This window comes from Aquila chrysaetos, chromosome 16 (assembly GCF_900496995.4).
Source record: "Aquila chrysaetos chrysaetos chromosome 16, bAquChr1.4, whole genome shotgun sequence".
In the NCBI taxonomy this organism is placed as follows: domain Eukaryota; kingdom Metazoa; phylum Chordata; class Aves; order Accipitriformes; family Accipitridae; genus Aquila; species Aquila chrysaetos.
This window is the reverse complement of record NC_044019.1, coordinates 10,334,491-10,355,310: the sequence shown is the minus strand read 5'-3', so window position 1 is coordinate 10,355,310 and position 20,820 is coordinate 10,334,491. Positions and strand designations below refer to the sequence as shown.

The 20,820-nt window shown below is 44.3% G+C and overlaps 1 protein-coding gene across 2 annotated transcripts in view; it reads right to left on the bottom strand.

Annotated features, from left to right (window-relative positions):
- TSPAN4 (tetraspanin 4) overlaps positions 1-20,820 on the bottom strand; it is a 477,301-nt gene that overhangs the window by 323,892 nt on the left and 132,589 nt on the right. The window contains exon 1 of one of the 2 annotated variants that reach the window (XM_030038293.2): positions 10,402-10,903. The exons of the other annotated variant lie outside the window; for it this stretch is intronic. Within the exon in view, the coding sequence (XP_029894153.1) occupies positions 10,402-10,426 (25 nt within the window). The 5' untranslated portion in view covers positions 10,427-10,903. Of the gene's footprint in view, positions 1-10,401; positions 10,904-20,820 lie in introns of those variants that run through there. 2 annotated transcript variants of the gene reach the window in all.

The following is a 20,820-nucleotide window of genomic DNA, read 5'->3' as shown; positions in this document are numbered from 1 at the left end:
ATTATTTTCATCTGCAGACATAAGGAGGGCTGATCACAGTGTAAAGTACTTTTTAGGTAGGTAAATGTTTCAGGGTGGTCCTCAGTGAGAACACCTTCAAATCAACCAGCTCAGCATAAGGCATCTGCTGCAAGACATGAAGTATTAAAGTACTGATAGAGGCTCAACTCAGCAATAACTGGGAAAGTTACTTCAATAACCCATTCATGGAATGCCCTCATTTTCCAGTCCATGAATATGGTCCCTCCCTTGACTTCATGGTCTGGTTAGTAAAGCTGAACAACTCTATTCATTTTGGACACAAATAATACTTTCACATCCACTGGTAGATGTTGTGCAGAAGTCTACTCATTTCACAACATAAAGCTTTTCATACATATCTCATTCCTTATAGCACATTGTTGGATTCTATCATTCCCATATTGTATCAGTTCTTCCCCATCTCCTCACACCCTTTAAATTACACTGTTGGTCTTGCATCATATTCCCGGGGTCATTAAGTACCTGGACTGTAAACATCCTTATTCTCTGCCACAAGAGATTAAGGAGAAAATTGTGCAAGGCAGGTCAGAGTAGCCCCCTCTAACAAGAAATGAAAGCCTGGACTTGCATGCAGCTTGAAACTTGTGCTATTGAGCTGCCATAATGACATACTACATCCCATTAATCTGCAATTACACACTGACAGGGACTGTCAATCTAATACCATATCCATTCAGCAGAACTAAATGTACCATTTCTGTCCCCAACACTGTTCCTATGACTAAAACTCTTCAAAATAAAGTTAAATGTGGGATTTAATGGAGCAGGGAAGAGTCCAAATTCTGAATTAAGAAGGAGAGAGATTAGAGTGTTTATAGCCTCACCACATCTGTGACTGTAAAGCCTGAGAAAACAAAATGACTCTGCAGGAATATGGGCAAGCACAGAAATCATCTGCTAATGCCCATAGTAAACTTGTAGTTTGTTCTCACAAATCCCCCCAGTACAACCAACTTTTTGTTATCTATATGTGCTCACTACATCAGAAAGAGGTAGTCTTCCTCAGGGCTATCCTGTCTGAAGTCCCCCTTGGTACCTGCGACACCTGCCCCCAAAGCACATCACATTCCCTGATGGTTCATCTTACTCAGCTTGGCAGAACAAGAGAGGTCTACACTATCGCACATCCACAGCTGAGAGACAACAGTGTTTTAACATCACTGGAGGCTTAAGATGAGACACAAGCTAGAGAACAGCACAGTCCAGGGGATGGAAACCAGGCTGAGACTCGCCATCTCCTCCGTTCAGACTGCAGAAAGACATTCCCTTTACACGCTGTAGTGCCACTGAAGGTATTGTCCAGTGGTTGCCGCCTTCTCTCTGCTGGTGGAAGCATTCGTGCAAGCGCTGCTGGGTCCGCTTGGGGTAAAATCCATCAGGACAGATCAGACCAAAAGCTGCAAAGTGTTTACAATAAACTGATAGATTCAGTTTCCCGCAGACTGCCCTGCTGTCGGATCCCTGTGGGATCGTCACTGGCCCTGAGAAGCTAGCTGACACAGCTGGAGCCAGAAGGGGACATCTGGTAAGAGCTGGAGGCCTCATTCCAGGAAAACACGCCTACTTGGGGGGAAGAGAAGGAGGTGCCCAAGTGCCGTTCTGAGCAAAAATTGTATCAACCAACAGCACACAAATGTTGTCTTAAATGACATCATGAGGCTGCAAGCTCTCCTGGACTGTGGGACTGCCCCAGGGGTGAACTCAGGCACAGCATCCACACCAGTTCTCTATGTACCCTGCAGCCAGCGGAGACAGACATCATCCGAGCATGACTTACCCATCCTAAAATAGGCACCCGAAACAGCTGGACTGAAGCACTTTCTGGCCTAGATGCTTTAAGTATAGGCAGCTAGAGATAGATGAGATGAATTCCACTTTGATGAAATGAGCCCTGCCATGATGGGATTCAGCACTCAGAGCTGCAGCAAAATATCTACATCCACTGAGTGACTTTAGGTTTCTTTCCCAAAACTGTTTTAAAATGTATTACGACATTCAATTTCAGGGCAACTCAACAACTTGCATAGCCATTTATATTTTGAAAGTATTAAAAGAATTCTAGAATTCCAAACAAAATAAAGAACCACAAACAGAAATGACCACAACGTTCTTTATAATGTGCCACTTCTGCAGCATTACAAAGCACAGCAGCCACTCCAGAAGAATGTGGGAACACCTAACCATTGTAAATGCTGGTTTTGAAAACTATCTCCTGCCCTTCCTGCTCTCATACAGCTGGTAACTCCGGGCTCCCGCACCCAGGTGAGAATTCAATAGAAACTCTTTCCTGTGATAGGTCTGTCATTTTGCCGATAGCACAAACATGGCTACAGGCAAAATTAACCCCGGTAAATGAGTTTCCTGGGTACATCTGGTTATCTAAACAACTATGTTCCTTCTCTCTTTTAATCAGCTGCAAATCTTAGGACTTTTTTTTTTTTAAATCATCAATATTCACAGAAAGAACATAAACACAAGGTGTTTAGGGCTTACAAAAGCACCTGCAATACTTGGCAAGCAAATTTTCACATGCTTGGGATGGTTGCAACTGTCTGCTCACTTCGAGTGCCGTGGTCAGAGTTCGGCATCTACCAAACACCTAACAACTAAGGAACAACCAGACATAACGATGCTGCTGGACATGGGCGGGCAAGCCTGTGGCATCCAAATTTAGCAGCTATTCAAGAGTCTTGAGTCACGGAGTTGCTGTTTAGAGGGGGTCACAACAACTGGGTCTGGGAAGAGCTGGACACCTTGCATGAGGAACATTGCCTGGAGGACCAGACACCTATCTGCAAGGAGGGACTTGTTAAAGAATGACAGATGGTGCTGTCAAGTGCATAAGGACTATGGCAGCACAGACACCCGGCTGCCCTGTAGTTGCTCCACCTTACACCAGAGCTAGCCAAGACTTGATGTCTAATCGAAAGTCTTCTCACTTGTAACCTCCCTTCTCCATCTGTTGGTGTGGGGGGACCCTCTATTGTCCTCCAAACGTGCCCCCAGCTGTACTGACTTCACAGCACAGAGTGGCTGACTGTCAGCAGTCTCACCACAGCAGTTTCTGCTCCCCTGGTACACAATGTTAAGGCCACCTACATCCTTGATCAGCCTCTTTTGCGGTAGTTTGACAAAATACTTTTCCACTTGTTTGTTTTTTGTTATAAAAGGAAAGTAAAGGTGATAAACCAAAAGGCCTTGATACTCCTTCTGCAACAGACTATTAACTCTCAGTGAGATCACACAGCATTGGCTGCTAACAGAGAACATCAAGGAAACTAACACCATTTGCTTGGTTTCCAGGAAAGGCAATGCCTATAAGTGTTAAAAGGCAAAATATTTTATTTCTATATATATAGACACATGTTAAGGCTACATTATATAACAAGCTGCCTGACTTTTATGTCCTTAAAGAACAAAGGTAGCTACAGCATAGAAAATGAGGATGTGGAGCCCAAAGAGATTTACTTTCTTCCCTTCTCATACCACCTATCTACTTTCATAGATGTAATTTCATTTCATTTTTCATTTTTTTCTCACAAAAAAGCCAGATCTGTAATGTTCAGCTGCCAAGGAGGTTTTAAGCCATTCAGGTCTTCCTAGATCTTGTAGTCGTGGTCAACCATCTCAAGAGGGTGAGTGGCATAGAAGTCTGCTAGAAGGAAATTCAAAGGGCATGTTCTCCAATGTGAAATATATTTTAAAATATCTTTTAAAAAAATCATAATTAAAAAAAACAACCAAACAAACAAAAAACTGATGACCATTAGTCCTACTGGAAGCCTATGGAACACATTGTCCTATATATGAACCTTAATACTGGAAACTTTTAACTGCCTAATTTACCAGGTATAATCACATAGAGATATATGATTTCCAGTAATGGAAAGGAACTGTTAAAATAGCTGAAAGGGCACATTGAGAACCATTCAAGCTAAAGATGGGCAAAATGCAAACTGAAGAAAAGCTGAATAATTTCTTACAAAGAGTAATTAACCACTGCCACAAATTAATAAACTGCATGGTACTTTGTCTGTCACTTCAAATCCTCAACGAAAGCAGTATGGTTTCTAACAACAAACTCCAGCAGAAGTAACAATTTAAGGGCTAGACACAGGAACTGCTGAATGAGGGTCTTCAGCCCAAGTTAACCAGGGAGCCTAGGTGATCATGACACACTTCTTCCTGGAAATCTGTTAAGCCTGCTTGTATTTATTAGATGATAGAGATAGTCTACTTCTACTAAGAGAAGCAAATCCTGCCAAATAAATCAGTACATTATCATCAGGACAACAGAGCTGTCCTAACATACAGAAAATAAGGAACCAGCCTACAACGGCCCGGATTTGTAGTCCACAAACAAAATCAAAGGTCACCCAACTCCTAGCACAATGTCATACTATATGCATTAGCAACAAGGACACAGCTAAATAAACATATTTTTAGAATTAGCAGACTGCGCTAATTGAGTGCATATTTGCAAAATCAATATACCTCACCAGAAAAAAAGAAAAGAAGAAAAAAAAAAAAAAGCTGTATTTGGATGTGGATCATGTACACGACTACTTTCTCCTGACAGCAGGGTCACACACATCTGGAAGGCATTGTAGGAAGCATAGAGACCATGACTGATATGACCACGTAACAGCATTGCCAGCTCTCACAAATAAATAATAGATCACAGCATTTAGCACTTGCAGGACATTGCAAAAGTCCTTGATGTGAAGTGAGTAGCTCCTCCAACTCTATTATTTTTAGGCCTGCTAATTCAAGCAGAGTTCTGTGTAGGACCCTGAAGCAAAATACTCCCCAATTATCTGATTTGGGGATTTTTTTTCCTGCATGAGGGACTGACAAAGATCTCTTCCTTCATCTTAAAACACACCTGTGCCCACCACATTCAAGCTCTGTCATTTCTTGTTCTGCAACTTCTGTACTGTTTTCAGTTTTCCTCCAGCATCACTTTTTATTCCACATACCAAAAGGCTATATAGGAGGAAAAGTGCAAAGGCAGGAGAGGAAAACCTCAAGATCTTAGGGCAGGTGGGTGGCACGTACTTTAGCAGTGAAGAAAGAATAATGGAAGAGTCACTGTCTCAGCACACATGGAAGTGAATGTATTTTTACTTGCACTCACAATCACATTGTTGATCTCCCCCCACTGCAAACACAGCATAAAAGTCAAAAGAGAAATTAAGTTCAAGATATATTTGCTTGGTCTCTTCAGAATTTTTTTTTTTTTTTAAGAATCTCACAATTTAGTTTGATTTGATCTCTTGAGATCAGCTATGTTGTGTGGAGCCCAACTCCCGCCTCCAAGTAACCAAGGAAAATCTTCTACCCTCCTTCATATCAAAGAGGCCATCTTACCAAAATATCTGGCTGAGAGATCATAGAATCATAGAATGGTTTGGGTTGGAAGGGACCTTAAAGATCATCTAGTTCCAAGCCCCCTCCCTTCTGACTCTAACTAAGCGAGCAAGCTCCTCTTTCCTATTTGCAAGTACAAAAGACTACAAGTCTCCCATTTGCATCCAGCATAAGACCTTTGCAAGAAATCCAATGTTTGCACATACATGGTAGAATACTGTAAGAAAAGCTCAGTAGATAAAGAAATTGTCAGAATTATTTTGCATTAGCTATGAAAAGGGGAATAAGGGTGAAGGGGCAGGCTGCTTTCATTAAAAACCTTCTTAGGACACTGGACAACCAACCAGGTGGAGTCGTAAAGCCAGCACTGAGCCTCACCTTACTGCAGTTCCTCATTTAAATGAGCTGGCTTAGCTACAGCTGTGGCTTACAGCTGCAGCGCAGAACAGTGTGCAAGTGTGAGTCCTGCTTAGTTTGATACTAAACCTCTTGCTCACTGTGGTGGCTTAGCCTTGGCTAAGAGCCAAATGTCTACCCAGGCGCTCGCTTGCTCACTCCTCCCAGCAGGATGTGGAGAAAATATTAATAATAAGAACAAAAAAGCTTGTGGGTCAAGATAAAGACAGGGACATTGCTTATCAATTATCGTTGCAGGCAAAACAGACGTGACTTGAAGAAAATTACTTTACTTAATGCCAAGTAAAATAGATTCAGGTAAGGAGAAACAAAAAGACAAACATGAAAACACCACCTTTTCTCTCCCCTCTCCCAGGCTCAACTTCACTGTTTTTCTCCAAACTCCACCCCCTACCCCAAGCAGCACGGGAGGGATGGGGGCTATGGTCAGAGAATCACAGAATAGTTTGGGTTGGAAGGGACCTTTAAAGGTCATCTAGTCCACCACCCCTGCCCCCCCCCTGCAATGAGCAGGGACATCTTCAACCAGATTAGGGTCCTCAGAGCCCCGTCCAGCCTGACCTTGAACACTTCCAGGGATGGGGCTTCTACAACCTCTCTGGGCAACCTCTTCCAGTGTTTCACCACCCTCATCATAAAAAATTTCTTCCTTACATCTAGCCTGAATCTACCCTCTTTTAGTTTAAAACCATTACCCCTTGTCCTGTCACAACAGGCCCTACTAAAAACTCTGTCCCCATCTTTCTTATAAGCCCCCTTTAACTATTGAAAGGCTGCAGTAAGGTCTCCCCAGAGACTTCTCTTCTCCAGGCTGAAACAACCCCAGCTCTTTCAGCCCTTCCTCACAGGAGATGTGTTCCAGCCCTCTGATCATGTTTGTGGGCCTCCTGTGGACCCGCTCCAACAGGTCCATGGCTTTCCTGTACTGAGGACTCCCAGAGGTGGATGCAGTACTGCAGGTGGGGTCTCACCAGAACGGAGTAGAGAGGCAGAATCACCTCCCTCGACCTGCTGGCCCACAGTTCTTTTGATGAGGCCCAGTGTACAGTCGGCTTTCTGGGCTGCAAGCGCACATTGCCGGCTCATGTCCAGCTTTTCATCCACCAGAACCTCCAAGTCCTTCTCCACAGGGCTGCTCTCAATCCCTTCATCCCCCAGCCTGTATTGATACCAGAGTTTGCCCCAGCCCAGGTGCAGGACCTTGCATTTGGCCTTGTTGAACCTCATGGGGTTCACATGGGCCCACTTCTTGAGCTTGCCCAGGTCCCTCTGGATAGCATCCCGTCCCTCAGGTGTGTCAACCGCACCACTCATCTTGGTGTCATCTGCAAACTTGCTGAGGGTGCGCTCAATCCCACTGTCCATGTCATTGATGAAGATACATGGTCAGTATGTAACAGTTCTTCTCTGATGCTCCTTCCTTCTCACACCTTTCCTCTGCTCCAGCATGGGCTCTCCACACCCAGAAGTTCCTTTGGGAATATCCATCTGCTCCTGTGTGGTCTTCCACAGGCTGCAAGTAATACCTGCTCCACCATGGAGCACCTCCTTCTCCTCCTTCTTCCCTGACCTTGGTGCTCCCTCTATTGTTTCTCACTCTCTTCTTTCCCTCCTCCTCTGCCTGTGTAGTGGGTTTTGCCCTTTCTTAAATATGTTTTAACAAAGGCACAACAACTTAGCTGATGGGCTCAGCTTTGGCATGCAAGTGCTCCTCTGAACATCTCTGGGGAGTAAATTTGATATAAAATACAAATAAAAAACATAAAATAGACAATCAAAAAGCATTCTAAAACATTTCAAAACTGTAAGATTTTTTTTTTTTTTTTATTAAAAAGGAAAATGAAGCACCACAGTTCAGGTTTTTTAAACTTCAAGCAAATTAGTTTTGCCACTGTCCATAATCAGAATGTAGGAAGTATGAAGTGTTGACTGCCAAACAGGATTTAAAATAAACAAAAATAACTTAGAACCATATTTTTCATTTCAGGAACGCAATCTGCCAGAGGACTACAGCTGTTCAATTGGTCCAGACCAGATAACTGAAACACACGGTCCCTGGGACACACACCGTTGTCAAGCCAACACAAAACACCATGGCTAACCAAGGACCCATCAACACAAAAGAGAAAGAAACAGCAGCAGCAACCAAAACCTCAAAAAGAAAGGTAAAAAGCATACAAAAGCCAAAACGCTGAACACTATCACGTTCGTTGTCAAAAGCTGCCAAGAAATAATTAACTTTCGGAATTATTTTTTCCTAAACATTTTTAATTAAGTTCTCATTTGAAAAAAATGTTCCTATGCTCCACCCAGTCCTCCTCCCCATGGGAAGACTGTTCACAGCACAAGCTGTAATAGCTGCAGAGAGGCAGTCTTCATAGAAAGAAAATACAAGGCATAAAACCTAGGCCAGTGCTGAGGCTTTCCCCCTCTGTCCCTAAAAGGACATTCTCCGCAGAAACCCCACTTCTTTCCTAACAGTAAGGCTACAGCTGTTCCAAACAATTACAAACCATCACGGCATCCCAAAGAAGCAGCATCTTAAGAAAATTCAAAGCAAGAATCTTTTCAAACTCACTCCCACCTTTGCTTGCTTAGATTCCCTATAACCCCCATTCATGCTCAAAGGTCCCAAGCTGTTTAGGTGAGCCCTGCAGAGGTGGTCCAAAGCTCACCCAACATGATCTTATGACAGAGCCACCATTAATGGAAGGGCTATCCAGAGAAAGAGCCCAGCACCAATGAGTTTGTACTTTGTATGTTCTTCCACTGTCAGACATCATGAGTGAAATGACAAATGATACATGCACATTACTGTATATAAATGCCTTCTCCTCTACCTGCTCCTCATCTTCCTTTTCTCAGTACATAGAATAATTCATCAGAGTGCAATCCTGAGAGGTTTTGATGCCAACATTTTAGTTTATAACAAAACCTCAGCAGTTTTGGCAAGCACTTGTATGTGTGGACAAACAGAGCATGTCAGGAAGAGCCCAAGGCCCTGACTCAGGAAAGCATGGCAGAGAATGCTCAGCACCTCCTTGTAAGGAAGCCGAGCAGTCTCCTGCTCAGGAATTTAGTGTAGGGCTTGGGTATCTGTGCTTCAAAAACCCTGTCTGGCTAGGGGCAAGTCACTCCGTCTCCCTCATGTCTTAACTCCCCATCTGTAAGATAGAGACACTGATCTCTTCTCCTGTACTAGGCTGTTGCTATAACATATTGAGGGCTGGACAGTACTTAGACACTATAGTTAAAAAGGGGCCATGTTAGTACTTAGGAGAGACAGATTCAGCAAACCCTTGGGGGAGGGAAAGAAAGCATGTCTTTTAAGCACCTAAAAAGATTAAAGAGCACAAAGTCTGACTAGAAGCCAAATGGAACCGCACTCTTAAATCATTTAAGCACTTCTGAAAACCATTCCTTGATTCAAAGGTTTAAGCACCGTTTGTCTAGCACTTTAAAGAAGAAACAGTACCAAAGAGCAATGGACCTGCTACAATTTCGCACTGCCTAGACATCTGCTGAAAACATACTTTTTGTGCAAGGACGACAACAACCATTTGGTGAACAAGCAAATGCCATCAGTGCAGAAGGATGAGGACACAACAGACAAGTATTTTAAGAATCCTACCCATCCCTCTTTTTCTCAGCATAATGCTAAAAATTTACTGTCAAATGTTAAAAACCCTGAGCCCCAAGATATTCAGTCAATAGACCGAAGATCGGAATTTAATCCCATGAAATAAATAAAAACTATTACCCTGTTTGCATTTGGCAGATCAGGCCTATAACTCTGTGATGTTCAATTAACCAACAGCTTTGAAGAGGCATTAGCACCTTAAATAATTCGTGGCATTCCTCACAGAACACCACTATTAATTTCCTTAATGTGGTGCAAGCTTCCAGGAAAAAAAAAAAACAAAAAAAAAAAAACACAGACAAAAAAAACACCACACAAAAACAAACAAACAAACACACACCATAAAGCTGATTTTATGGTCAGTAATTTTTTTGGTCAAAGACAACAGCATAAAAGTGGCTCTCCACAGCAGATCCTATCCATGACACCAGGAAAAGAATCCAAACATCTCACCTGTATTCAGCAAACCAAAGGGATTAGGTTGCAAACTGCCTTTGAATTGTTTAACCAGCATGAGCTGTGGCAATGATTCTAGAGTAACACTGAACACCTGCTCTTTAGAATGTGTTCTAGGTCCCTTCATATTCACAGGAGACACAAGGTCATTACAGATCTTTTAGTGTATGGATGTTTGGGGTTTGTTTTTTTCCCCCCAGCAAAAATTATCTGCAAAACACAGCCTTTTTAGCTCCAACCAGAGGCTCTCACTAAGCACTGGAGTTCAAGCTCTGGTGTCAGCCAAGTGGACAGTCATTCCCCCAGCAATGAGAAGCATGAACAGTCGCAGCTCCTCAGAGCAGCTTGCTAACCCTAAAACCCAAAGATTACTGTTTAAACATAGGCAAGCAGAACGTGAGTGCTGACACAGCCTTCAAGAGAAAGAAGAGCCAGGACAGAACAAAACTAGATTATATTATGAAGATCTGACATACCAAGAGTGGCTCCTCCCTGTAGCATGTCAAGCTGGGGATGGAGGTAGGGATGGAATAAAGATGGCACTGATATCTTCCTTCCAGTTTTCGTGTGACCTTTGGTAGGTCCCAGCAGACATCTCTCCCATCTGCGCTAGATTCAGTGTGCCTTTTCTGTCTCCAGGACAGCGAGGCAGGGACAAAAGCAGAAGTCAAAACATCTGTCAGCCTGTGCTACCTACAGAAAAGAGTGGCTTTTTGCTTGAGAGACCACAGCACCACAAAAGCATTGGCAGGAAGCCTAGATCTGCCAGGCTCTGTAGCTGGCTGAATGAGAGGGACAGATCTGACAAGGGCAAACATTCCCAGCACTCTAGCTGCAAGCACACAAATGGGCTTATGGACAAAAACCAGTTGCCCAGGAATTGCACTGAGCAATACGGGGACAACTCTGAAAGGTAAAGATGAAGCTGTGGCAAGATGAAGGGGAGCAGGATGGCTGGAGCTATGCAGCACAAGACTGACAACGTATCTGGGATTTAAAATTAGCCTTATGCTGATCTAACCAGCTTCAACTGCATTTCAGTTCTCACACAAACACCCTGGATGCGCTTGGCCAAGGACAACCCCTGCTGTGGGCATGTAAATCAGACAGCAGCACAGCCCGCACCTTCTCCTCCTGCCTGTCACCCTGCAGCCATCAGTCCCCATGCAGGGCCCAACACACATTAGCTCCTGCTGGAGGAGATACCCAGAAGCAAGAGTGACCAGAGACGAGACTGGGGAGGAGGAGAGGGCTTGACAAGTATTTGCCTCATGCTCCTTTCTCCAGGGTACACTCTCACTCCTGACCAACAGGAAAATCCCCTACATGCCTTTCTCCATTCCTCTGTCGGCCAAGATCACAAATCAATCTCCTTTGAGTGGCACAAGCAGCCATCCAGGCCACAGTGCATTCATCTGAGTCCATGTCAGCTCTTGTACACAGAAAGCACTGCTAGTAAACAATAAGAAGAATAAAAAGAAGATTGTCCTGCACATGTAAGGAATAAAACATTGAGACAGCGGTTTTCAGGCAGCAATGCATCCCATCTCCTCCCCTCTTCTCTCCTCCAGCCCTTTTCCTGTTGTACTTTTCATGTGCCTATCACTGCAAACAAAACATATATGCCAAGCTAATGAAATGTCTGAGCTGTGGTATGTGGGTGTATAAATGAGCCAGCACAGCCCCTGTGTGCACAGACTAACTGCAGGAAACACATTTCCAGACCTGTCAAGACTCATTTCTTTTAGAAGGAATAAAAGATAGCTGACTTATTTTTCCCCTGCAAGCAAGAAAGAAAAAGGAAAAAAGACAGAGTAAGGAAAATGTATTAATAACTAAAAGGTAGGGAGACATTTATGACAGGTGCCCTCCTTCCTATCATTATTAGCGTGATGGATGTGCTGGGAGACCCCAGCTGCTCATACAACCTGGTGCTGTACAAAGAGAGGGCACAATGCAGTCCCCTCCCAGCAGCAAGACAGGAACAAACAAGAGAGAAAAGAAACATCGGGGGATAAAGAGATCTGCCTGAGGTGGCACGACAGATCTGCAGCAGAGCCAGAGATCCTAGCCACAGGAAATCCAGATTTCCTATATATGCCTTGATGTTGCAGCTGTGAGATGCTCTGCTTTCCTGCAGTATCTTCATCAGCTGCCTGACCTCCTCCTCATAAAGGCTGCCCAAGCTCCTGGTAACACTGCAGAAGCTGAAAGCACAAACATCCAAACCGTGGTGATGGACAGGAATGCACTCCACGTCATTATGAGGTCCAGGTATGTTCACCTATTCACCTGTAAAAACAAAAGACTTGGCAGGATCAACTATCATTTACAAGAGCCATGCGCCCTCGTCCTCAGTGCTCACTGGCCACCAAGCATTTCAAGGGGGAGATAATTCCATAGAATCATAGAATCATTTAGGTTGGAAAAGACCTTTAAGATAGAGTCCAACCATTAAGCTAACACTGCCAAGTCCACCACTAAGCCATGTCCCTAAGCACCATGTCTACATGTCTTTTAAATACCTCCAGGGGTGGTGACTCAACCACTTCCCTGGGCAGCCTGTTCCAATGTCTGACAACCCTTTCAGTAAAGAAATTTTTCCTAATATCCAATCTAAACCTCCCCTGGCGCAATGATTCCTCTTGTCCTATCTCCAGCCACCTGACAGAGGCCAGCACCCACCTCACTACAACCCCCTTTCAGGTAGTTGTAGAGAGCGATAAGGTCTCCCCTCAGCCTCCTTTTCTCCAGACTAAACAGCCCCAGCTCCCTCAGCTGTTCCTTGTAAGACTTGTTCTCTAGACCCTTCACCAGCTTCATTGCCCTTCTTTGGACACGCTTCAGCACCTCAATGTCTTTTCTTGTAGCGAGGGGCCCAAAACTGAACACAATATTCCAGGTCTGGCCTCAGCAGTGCTGAGTATAGGGAACAATCGCCTCCCTGCTCCTGCTGGCCACACTATTTCTGATACAGGCCAGGATGCTGTTGGCCTTCTTGGCCACCTGGGCACACTGCTGGCTCATATTCAGCTGGCTGTTAACCAGCACCCCCAGGTCTTTTTCTGCTGGGCAGCTTTCCAGCCACTCTTCCCCAAGCCTGTAGCACTGCATGGGGTTGCTGTGACCCAAGTGCAGGACCCGGCACTTGGCCTTGTTGAACCTCATACAATTGGCCTCGGCCCATCAAATCAGCCTGTCCAGATCCCTCTGTCGAGCCTTCCTACCCTCCAGCAGATCAATCCTCCCACCCAACTTGGTGTCATCTGCAAACTTACTGAGGGTGTGCTTGATCCCCTTGTCCAAATCATTGATAAAGATATTAAACAGAACTGGCCCCAATACTGAGCCCTGGGGAACACCACTTGTGACCAGCCACCAACTGGATTTAACTCCATTCATCACAATTCTTTGGGCCTGCCCATCCAGCCAGTTTTTTACCCAGCAAACATTATACTCATCCATAACTGATCTTAAGAGGCAGTGAGCATCTCTAATCCTGTTGGAAAGCACTGCAATTTTCCAGTGCATCTTCTGCCATTTGAGGGCCCAAAAGTTCCTATCATCACTCCTAAGTCCAACACTCGTGCTCCGCACTCTCTGCACGTGGTCGGAGCACACATGTCAGGGCTAAGGAATGAGCTGTGACCACACCAGCTACACTTTGGCTTAGATAGAAACACTTCCCAACTTCCAGCTCAAAGGGCTCAGGTCAGCATCTGCTCCACCACAAAGTAGTGGCACCCAGGATGATGAAGGTTTGAAAGACTATGATGCAATCAAGTCCAAGGTAGAAATGAACTGCCACATTGTGGCTCCTTATTCTTCTTTAGAGAGTAGTCTGAACACAGACACTTGCAAGCCTCTAGCTAATACACACATATTCATTTAGCACAAGCAATGCAGATTTGTTCTTTTTGATCCAGAGCTCCCAGGTTCATTCCCTGGGGACGCCCCTACTCAAGGTTGTGTCCTTTTTTAGGAAGAAACAGAACTTACAAAGATTACATCTGCCCATATTTTATGAAGATCAACTACTTACCAAAGCTGTGCAAAATAGTAGTCAACTGGAAGATAATTTCTTTCCTGAATTAATTTCATGAGGGCAAAGGATTCTTTTTCAGTGCCTTGAAATGTTAGGTTGGAATTCTTGTTGGTTCTCTAATAACTGAGTAGATCACAGTATTTGTCAGACACAGGCTTAAAGCAAGCAAGAGCTAGGGTAGCCCCAGCACAAATTGATGAAATCAGACAGTCCTGATCTGCAGAAGTGCCTGCTCCCCATGTCCTGGGTTACTCAGGCAGTGCTGCACATGCATTTCACCGTGGACTTACTGAAGTCACCTACAATTACATCCCTATGTATTGGGAATGCTCAGGGATTCACTCTCAGTATTGATCCATGGATAAACACAGATCAGTGCACTGCCATTTGAAGCCTCTGATCTCTAACCCAAATGACCAGTAGACCATCCTGCTCCCTTGTAAGTCATCACTGATGCTGGCAGTTGTTTTCTGAGATGCAGCCAAAGAGCCAGGAGTAACCAGAAGGGTAAACTGCACGTCCATGACATGTGAAGAGCCACAAAAATAAATCCTGATACAGGAAATACCCTTGGATTTTTTTCAACACTAGGACTGAATGCTGGGGAGCAACTCAGCAGCTTTCTGTTCCCTTGCTGGGGTTTTCCCTAAGTTGCAGGGGACTGGTTTACAAAAGCCTCCACACCTACCTTAAATGAGGAACACAACATAAGCATCTTGGGAGGGGGCAGACATACTTACTGGCTTTTATCTTTGGATACCTCACCAGTTTCAATACCTTATCATTCTATGCCCACCAAGTCGAGTAGTACCACTTTCCTTATCTCATTCCTGGCAACCTGAGGCACAGAGAGGCTATTTGACTTATTCAAGGCCATATGGGAAAACCTGAGACAACGTAAAAATGTTAGACTGGGGTTCTTGCATCACCAGTACTGCAGTTGTTCTCCTGAGGCTGTTTTCTCTATTAAGTAACTCCCACAAAGGGACTCCCTTGTAGTAAAGCTCTACTGTAAGTAAGAAAGAGGATCTATTTAAAGTGTGGCAGAAACACAGGACTTCCATCCAAGTGATAAATTTCCAATGACATGATGATGCTGTGCATTCTCCAATAGGAAGTCTTCAAAGGAGGTTTCTTCAGGCTTCCCATCACAGCCCAGGAGTCTAATCCTAATACACCACCAGGAACAAACCACACAGGTTTCAGGTCCCCCTCTGCCCCACACATGCACTCACCCAGTCTCTCTCTCTCACACACAGATACATTTACTTACTTTTCTTTCAACAAATACAAAAAACCAAGCGGCCAGAGTTTTCCAACAATCTTCACAGAGGATAGTTAGGCAGCCCTTCCAAGGTCGTGGCAAAACACAGCCTGAAACCAGCTAATACCAGATTTCCCTGGTATAACATGAAACACTATGATTCTGTCTTCTGTTTACATCTGCTACACATTAGTGATGCAGGGGGGAAAGGGAAAGAATGGGGAACAAGATGTTTTTGACTTACGTCAGCTGACAGGGATTCATTTCTGGAACACTTTCAGGATAAAATTTTGGTTATGTGAATAAAGAACACAACCAAAGCTACACAGTTCTCACCTGCCTCTTACTCTTTCCCCTCCTTTTTAAATCTGCTGATTGCAAATTTAGGAAAATGACTGTTCTTACTTTATTAGAGCAGTACCTGGAGGACTCAGCCAAGATCACAGCACTGTCACACAGCATATAGGCAGAGCACAATGATGGTACATCACTGGAAGAAGAGGAGGCAAGAGAATGCAAGGTCCTGTGCTCCTAAGTAGCCCTGCTATACTTAGGGCTGTGCTGCCTCACCAAAACTCTCCTTCTGCTAAGTAATTCATGTTCTTCCTTAAAGGTAGGGGTTGTTTGGGTTTTTTTTCCAGGCTACCATGCACACACTTTCCCACTATCTTCTGCACTAAGACCAAACTTGTCCTCTTCTGCCACCATTCTCCAGTATTTCTCATTCGCCCTTCTAACCTTCTCCCCAGTCATTTCCTTATCTCCTACCTCTTCTGCTCAACTTTGATCCTATTCTGCTCTATGCACTCCAGATAGCCTCAGAAAGCTTGCCAATACACTACCCTCTCAAGGCTGTTTTTTCTGTGTAATATTGTGCATAATGCAACATTTCTTTTAAAAAGGATCAATAGGTCTAACATAACCAATTGTACAACATCTCTTGCTTTTCAAGAGTCTGATTTGCAGAACAGCTGAACTACCACCACTCCAGGTGGTTTCCATGGGAGCTAGTGGGTGCTCATGGCTTCAGAAAAAAAACAGTTTTATTTGTTCAACTACATCAGCAAGGGCAGAGCCCAGCTTAATAGCTTCATTGTGGCTAATTTCTGTCTGCATACTTGACTTGGAGTCAGAGCTCCCATTCAGTTCCTACCTTTGTCAATGACTTACTGATTCTAGGTAAGCAACTGAACTTTTCTTCCTCGGTTTTGTCTGTAGAACAGAGGTGATTGCATCTCTGTAACTGAATTGCCACAGATTTAACTCATCTGAGTTCACAGTGCTCTTTGAGGTCTTCAGATCAAGGGCGCTGGAAAGCACACGGTGCTACAGTTACAGGAGACATGCTCCTGCATGACCGCGTGCTGAAGAGCAATCAATCATCAAGGGAAATGGTGCTTTCCTGACACTCCTGTCCTTTAACATTTTCCACTTCGAACACAGTCTGGTTCACATTACATTTCTATCCTTTACTTTCCCTCTCTTCCTGTTGGAAGCAAGCATCTAGGTACAGCCTTTTCTGATGAGAGCAAAGAAAGAGTTCTCATTTCACAGTGACCTACTATCCCAAACAGCCCTTGCCAGGAAGCCAATCATCCAAGGAAACACAGGAAAGCACTGCTTGTCCCACTGCTATCAGGAAATAAGCACCAGTCTCCAACGGCCACAGGGAGGATACCCACACAAAAAAATTAAACTACAGTTTCCACTGTATACATTAAATAGAAGAACATTCCTGCAAATCCTTATGTCGGAGCCAAATTTTATGTCTGTGGGAAGATTCTGTAAGGCAACGAGACTACCCAGAAATTTAAAGTTACCACCCTGTGTAATTACCTGCATTCCAGCTTTGGTATTGCAGTGATTCCTACAAGGCTGCTTCTTTCACATACATGCAGAGAAAATAAGACACAAACCAGGCCTGCCTGCTGGTCTCCATACCTCGCCCTCTGCAAACTCAAGAACAGCTTCCACCAACATGTAGAAGTCCACGTGCATGTCCCAAACATATTTCTGGCCTGAAAAGTGACACTTAGTATTTTCTACCTTGATTATACTCGGCACCTCCAATCAAGTTCAACATCCAGTTCTGCTAGGCACAATATAGGCACATGCACTAAGAGACAATTTCTGTACCTGGAAACTTGTGAGAATCCCTCTAGTTTCTGTTAGGTAAGGCCTCAGCATGCTGCTGACGGAAAAGGAAGTTTTTCTTTTCTTGCCTGTGAATAAAGGATAGCCTTCAGTGCCCAGTACTTACTGACCAACCCACTAACCTGGGTAACGACCCACTGCTCCAGCTGTATGCAGAACTAAACACACCAGGCAAAGAGAAGGTAAAGGCAAAAGCTGAAACATTGAAAGGGGATGGTAAGAAAACAGAAAAAGCACAAAACCCAAACAGGCAGAAAGCAAAGACTATCCTTGGGAAAGAGTACTTGAAGGAAGAATACCTAAAAAAACCCACCTCAGTCACATGACATCTTAAATGTTTGTTAGCATTCTGGTTGTTGGATTTAAAAAAAAAAAAATTAGCCAGTCTTTTTCCTAGCTGCCTTCTTTCGGTAAACTTTACCTGCACTAGTTTCTGTGCCTTTCTCCTTTTCTGCCGTTTATAACAGCAGACGATGATGAGCTGAACCCCCTCTTTGATGCAGATAAGGCTTCATTTCTATGTCAGTTAAGGTCACTTGCATCTGCTCAGTCTTGTATCTCAAGGGCTTAAATTCATCATTGCCAGCTCAGCCAGAGACTGGGATCATCTGTTTGCAATGGCTGTGAGTCTGGTTCAGAATCTCAATGCAGGCAAACGCTTGCCAAGCTTTCCCCTAGTGTACATGCAGAAAGGACTAGAGAAATATCCAGGCTCTGTTTTGTGATCGCTGCCTGTGCACCTCCAGCAAGGCCAATGTTTTTCTTCGAAATCTTCACTGAGAAGCTAACTCCTCTCTGCTGTGTATTAAACTGTACTATACAGGGAGGAAGCAGGGTATTGCAGGGCTGATCATACTGATTTGCAACAGCAAAATGCTCTGTCTTGCCATATGCTGAGACCACATGATGGATCTTGTGCTGCACAATTTGCTTCAAAGGCTGGATTTTATGGCCAGATAGAAACTGGCTATAGGGCCTTTTGCAGGCTGATTCAGAAACAATGAGCTTAAATATGGAAATTCAGGTGCCTAAAACATACACATTTGGGCATGCAAATCCCTCTCGATTTTTTTAGAAATGGCATGGAGCCATTCCTCTCTTTGGGGTAAATTCTTAAACATTTAATCAGCCAAGATGGAAAATGCTGCTCAAAGCCATCAGGTTACAACCTGTGCTCATCCCTAGCAGACTAACACCATTCCCTTGAACCACGTTGGTCTATTCAACTCCCAGTGCTCAAGATTTCAAAACCTGGTCAGCTGTTGTAACACATTGTCCAGACACACAAAGCAGCACAAGACAATTACAGAGATTTCAACACTCACTATTTAAGAATTAATATTAACTTAGCAGATTAGCATGGTTAGAAGGGACAGAGAAGGAAAAAGGGGAGAGGAGCAAAAAGTGTGGAGAAAGTAAGAGTATGGCAATGTGGCAGTACATCCCACCCCCCCATCCTGCCAGCAGGAAACAAAACTTCTCCAGGAAGGGAGAAGGGGAAGGAAACCCTGGAGGCCGCAGGTTGAAATTTGAACTGGCCAATTGAGATGTGCCAGGTACACCGAGGTGACCCTCCTAGCCAACAGAATTAAATGACCACAGGTCAGATTCGACAGGGCTATAAACGGGGTCCCGCCGGAGGACACGTTGGCAGTCCTCCTGGGAGCAGCGGGTCTGCAGTTTGGGACTCCCCCTCGGGCCGGGGCACCGCCCGAGGTAAATCCTCCAGGGAGAGAGCCCTCAGCTTTTAGGTGAGTGATACGCGCATTTTGGAGCCATCACTTTCAATCTTGGGGATTCTTAAGTCGGCCGTGTAGTATTAATTCTCTTTACATCGTTGAGCCTGTGGTTTTATAAAATGTTACCCGACTTCTAACTAACTTTTGCTGAAGAATAAATCTGAGTTTTAACACCTGTTGGATTTGGTTAGTCGTGCATCCGTAACAGGCAAGTCTGACACGGCTCAGCTGATAAATGTTCCTGTTTCAGAGAAAGCATTCAGCAAAAACATACGTCAAAAGCAAAGAAAGTCATGGAGGGGAAGGGGAAAGGGAAGGTCGAGGCCTCCCAGCCAGCTGTCTCCCTTCCTCAGACACCCTCTACAATCAGCACAGAGAAAGGAGCTGCAGGAGATTCAACACATCACACTGAACAGAGGACCCCTTCTGCCTCAGTAGCACAGGGAGGCAAGGGAGATGTGGTGGCTGACTTCCCTGGCTAATCTGAGACCCAAGTTGGGTATCCCTCAAAGAACAACAAAGAAAACAAAAAACAAAGCCCAAACCTAGTCACAAGGAAGCAGTTGCATCTACAGCATTTCCAAGGTATTGTGGTAACTCATAGGCTCAGATGTGTGAAATTATTTAGGTTGGAAGGGACCTCTGGAAGTTACCTAGCTCAACCCCTTGCTCAAAGGAGGTCCAGTTAGATCAGGTCACCTTACTGGTTTTGCTACCAAGCCTCTTCCTCCTTCACTTTCTTGCTTGACTTATCCCTAGCTAAGGAAGAACTCATTTTCCTTGATTGTGTCCAAGACAGTGGTGAAGGAAGTGATGGGTCCCAGTCTTTTTCATCCTTACCCCGCTGCTCGCTGACAAGTGATCCTGAGAAGTCCTCTGTCCTGGGAAGCACTCTGCCTCCATCAGCAGCTACCATGAGCAGATCCCAGAGCTATTTGAATAGGGCATAACCTGCTGCCAGGGAGGGTCCTCTGAATTCACAGCAGCAAGACTTTAGCCCACACTCTGAAACCTAGGAGACTATACCCCTTCCTACAGTCTTGGTGAGCTATAGCATTCCCCACTATCATCTGACATGCCTGTTTATCCAGCATGGTTTAGTGACTTCCTAAGTCCCAGCTAATTGGTCTCCTTATCTGGTGATGGTGAGGAGCTTCAGAGGTCAGCTGCTTTGCAGGGCCATGAATTTCTCTACATGGTCTTCCAGTTTCTTATCTTCACTGACCATCCCCTTATGTCAGGTGATCAGGTGCCTGCATTCATCCTATTTACCTTCTTTATACCATTAATTACTGTCTTCCGCTTTGGCCAGATCCCTTCTTATTTGTCTTCTTAGGATAGTCTATAAAATTTCCAAACCTACCACAGAAAGATTTCTTTCCTTGTTTGCCTTTTCAGCATGAGAATGAGCTTTGTGAGCAACACAAGCAAATTATATGCCTAGGTAAACAGTACTTCTTCACAGGGGCCTCCTGGAAATTTGTTGCCAAATCCTGACCTGAACTCCTAACATGTTATAAAGGGGCATTATTTTGGAAATTTTTTCTGCCGCATGGGCTCTTACGTGTTTGTGCACATTGAGAACATAAGTGAGCACAAAGTAATGCTACCCGGGAATAAATCTGGGGAAGTATGACTTTTTTTTTTTCTACTAGATTAAAGATTGCCATCGTACCACATTCACCCAAGGAGC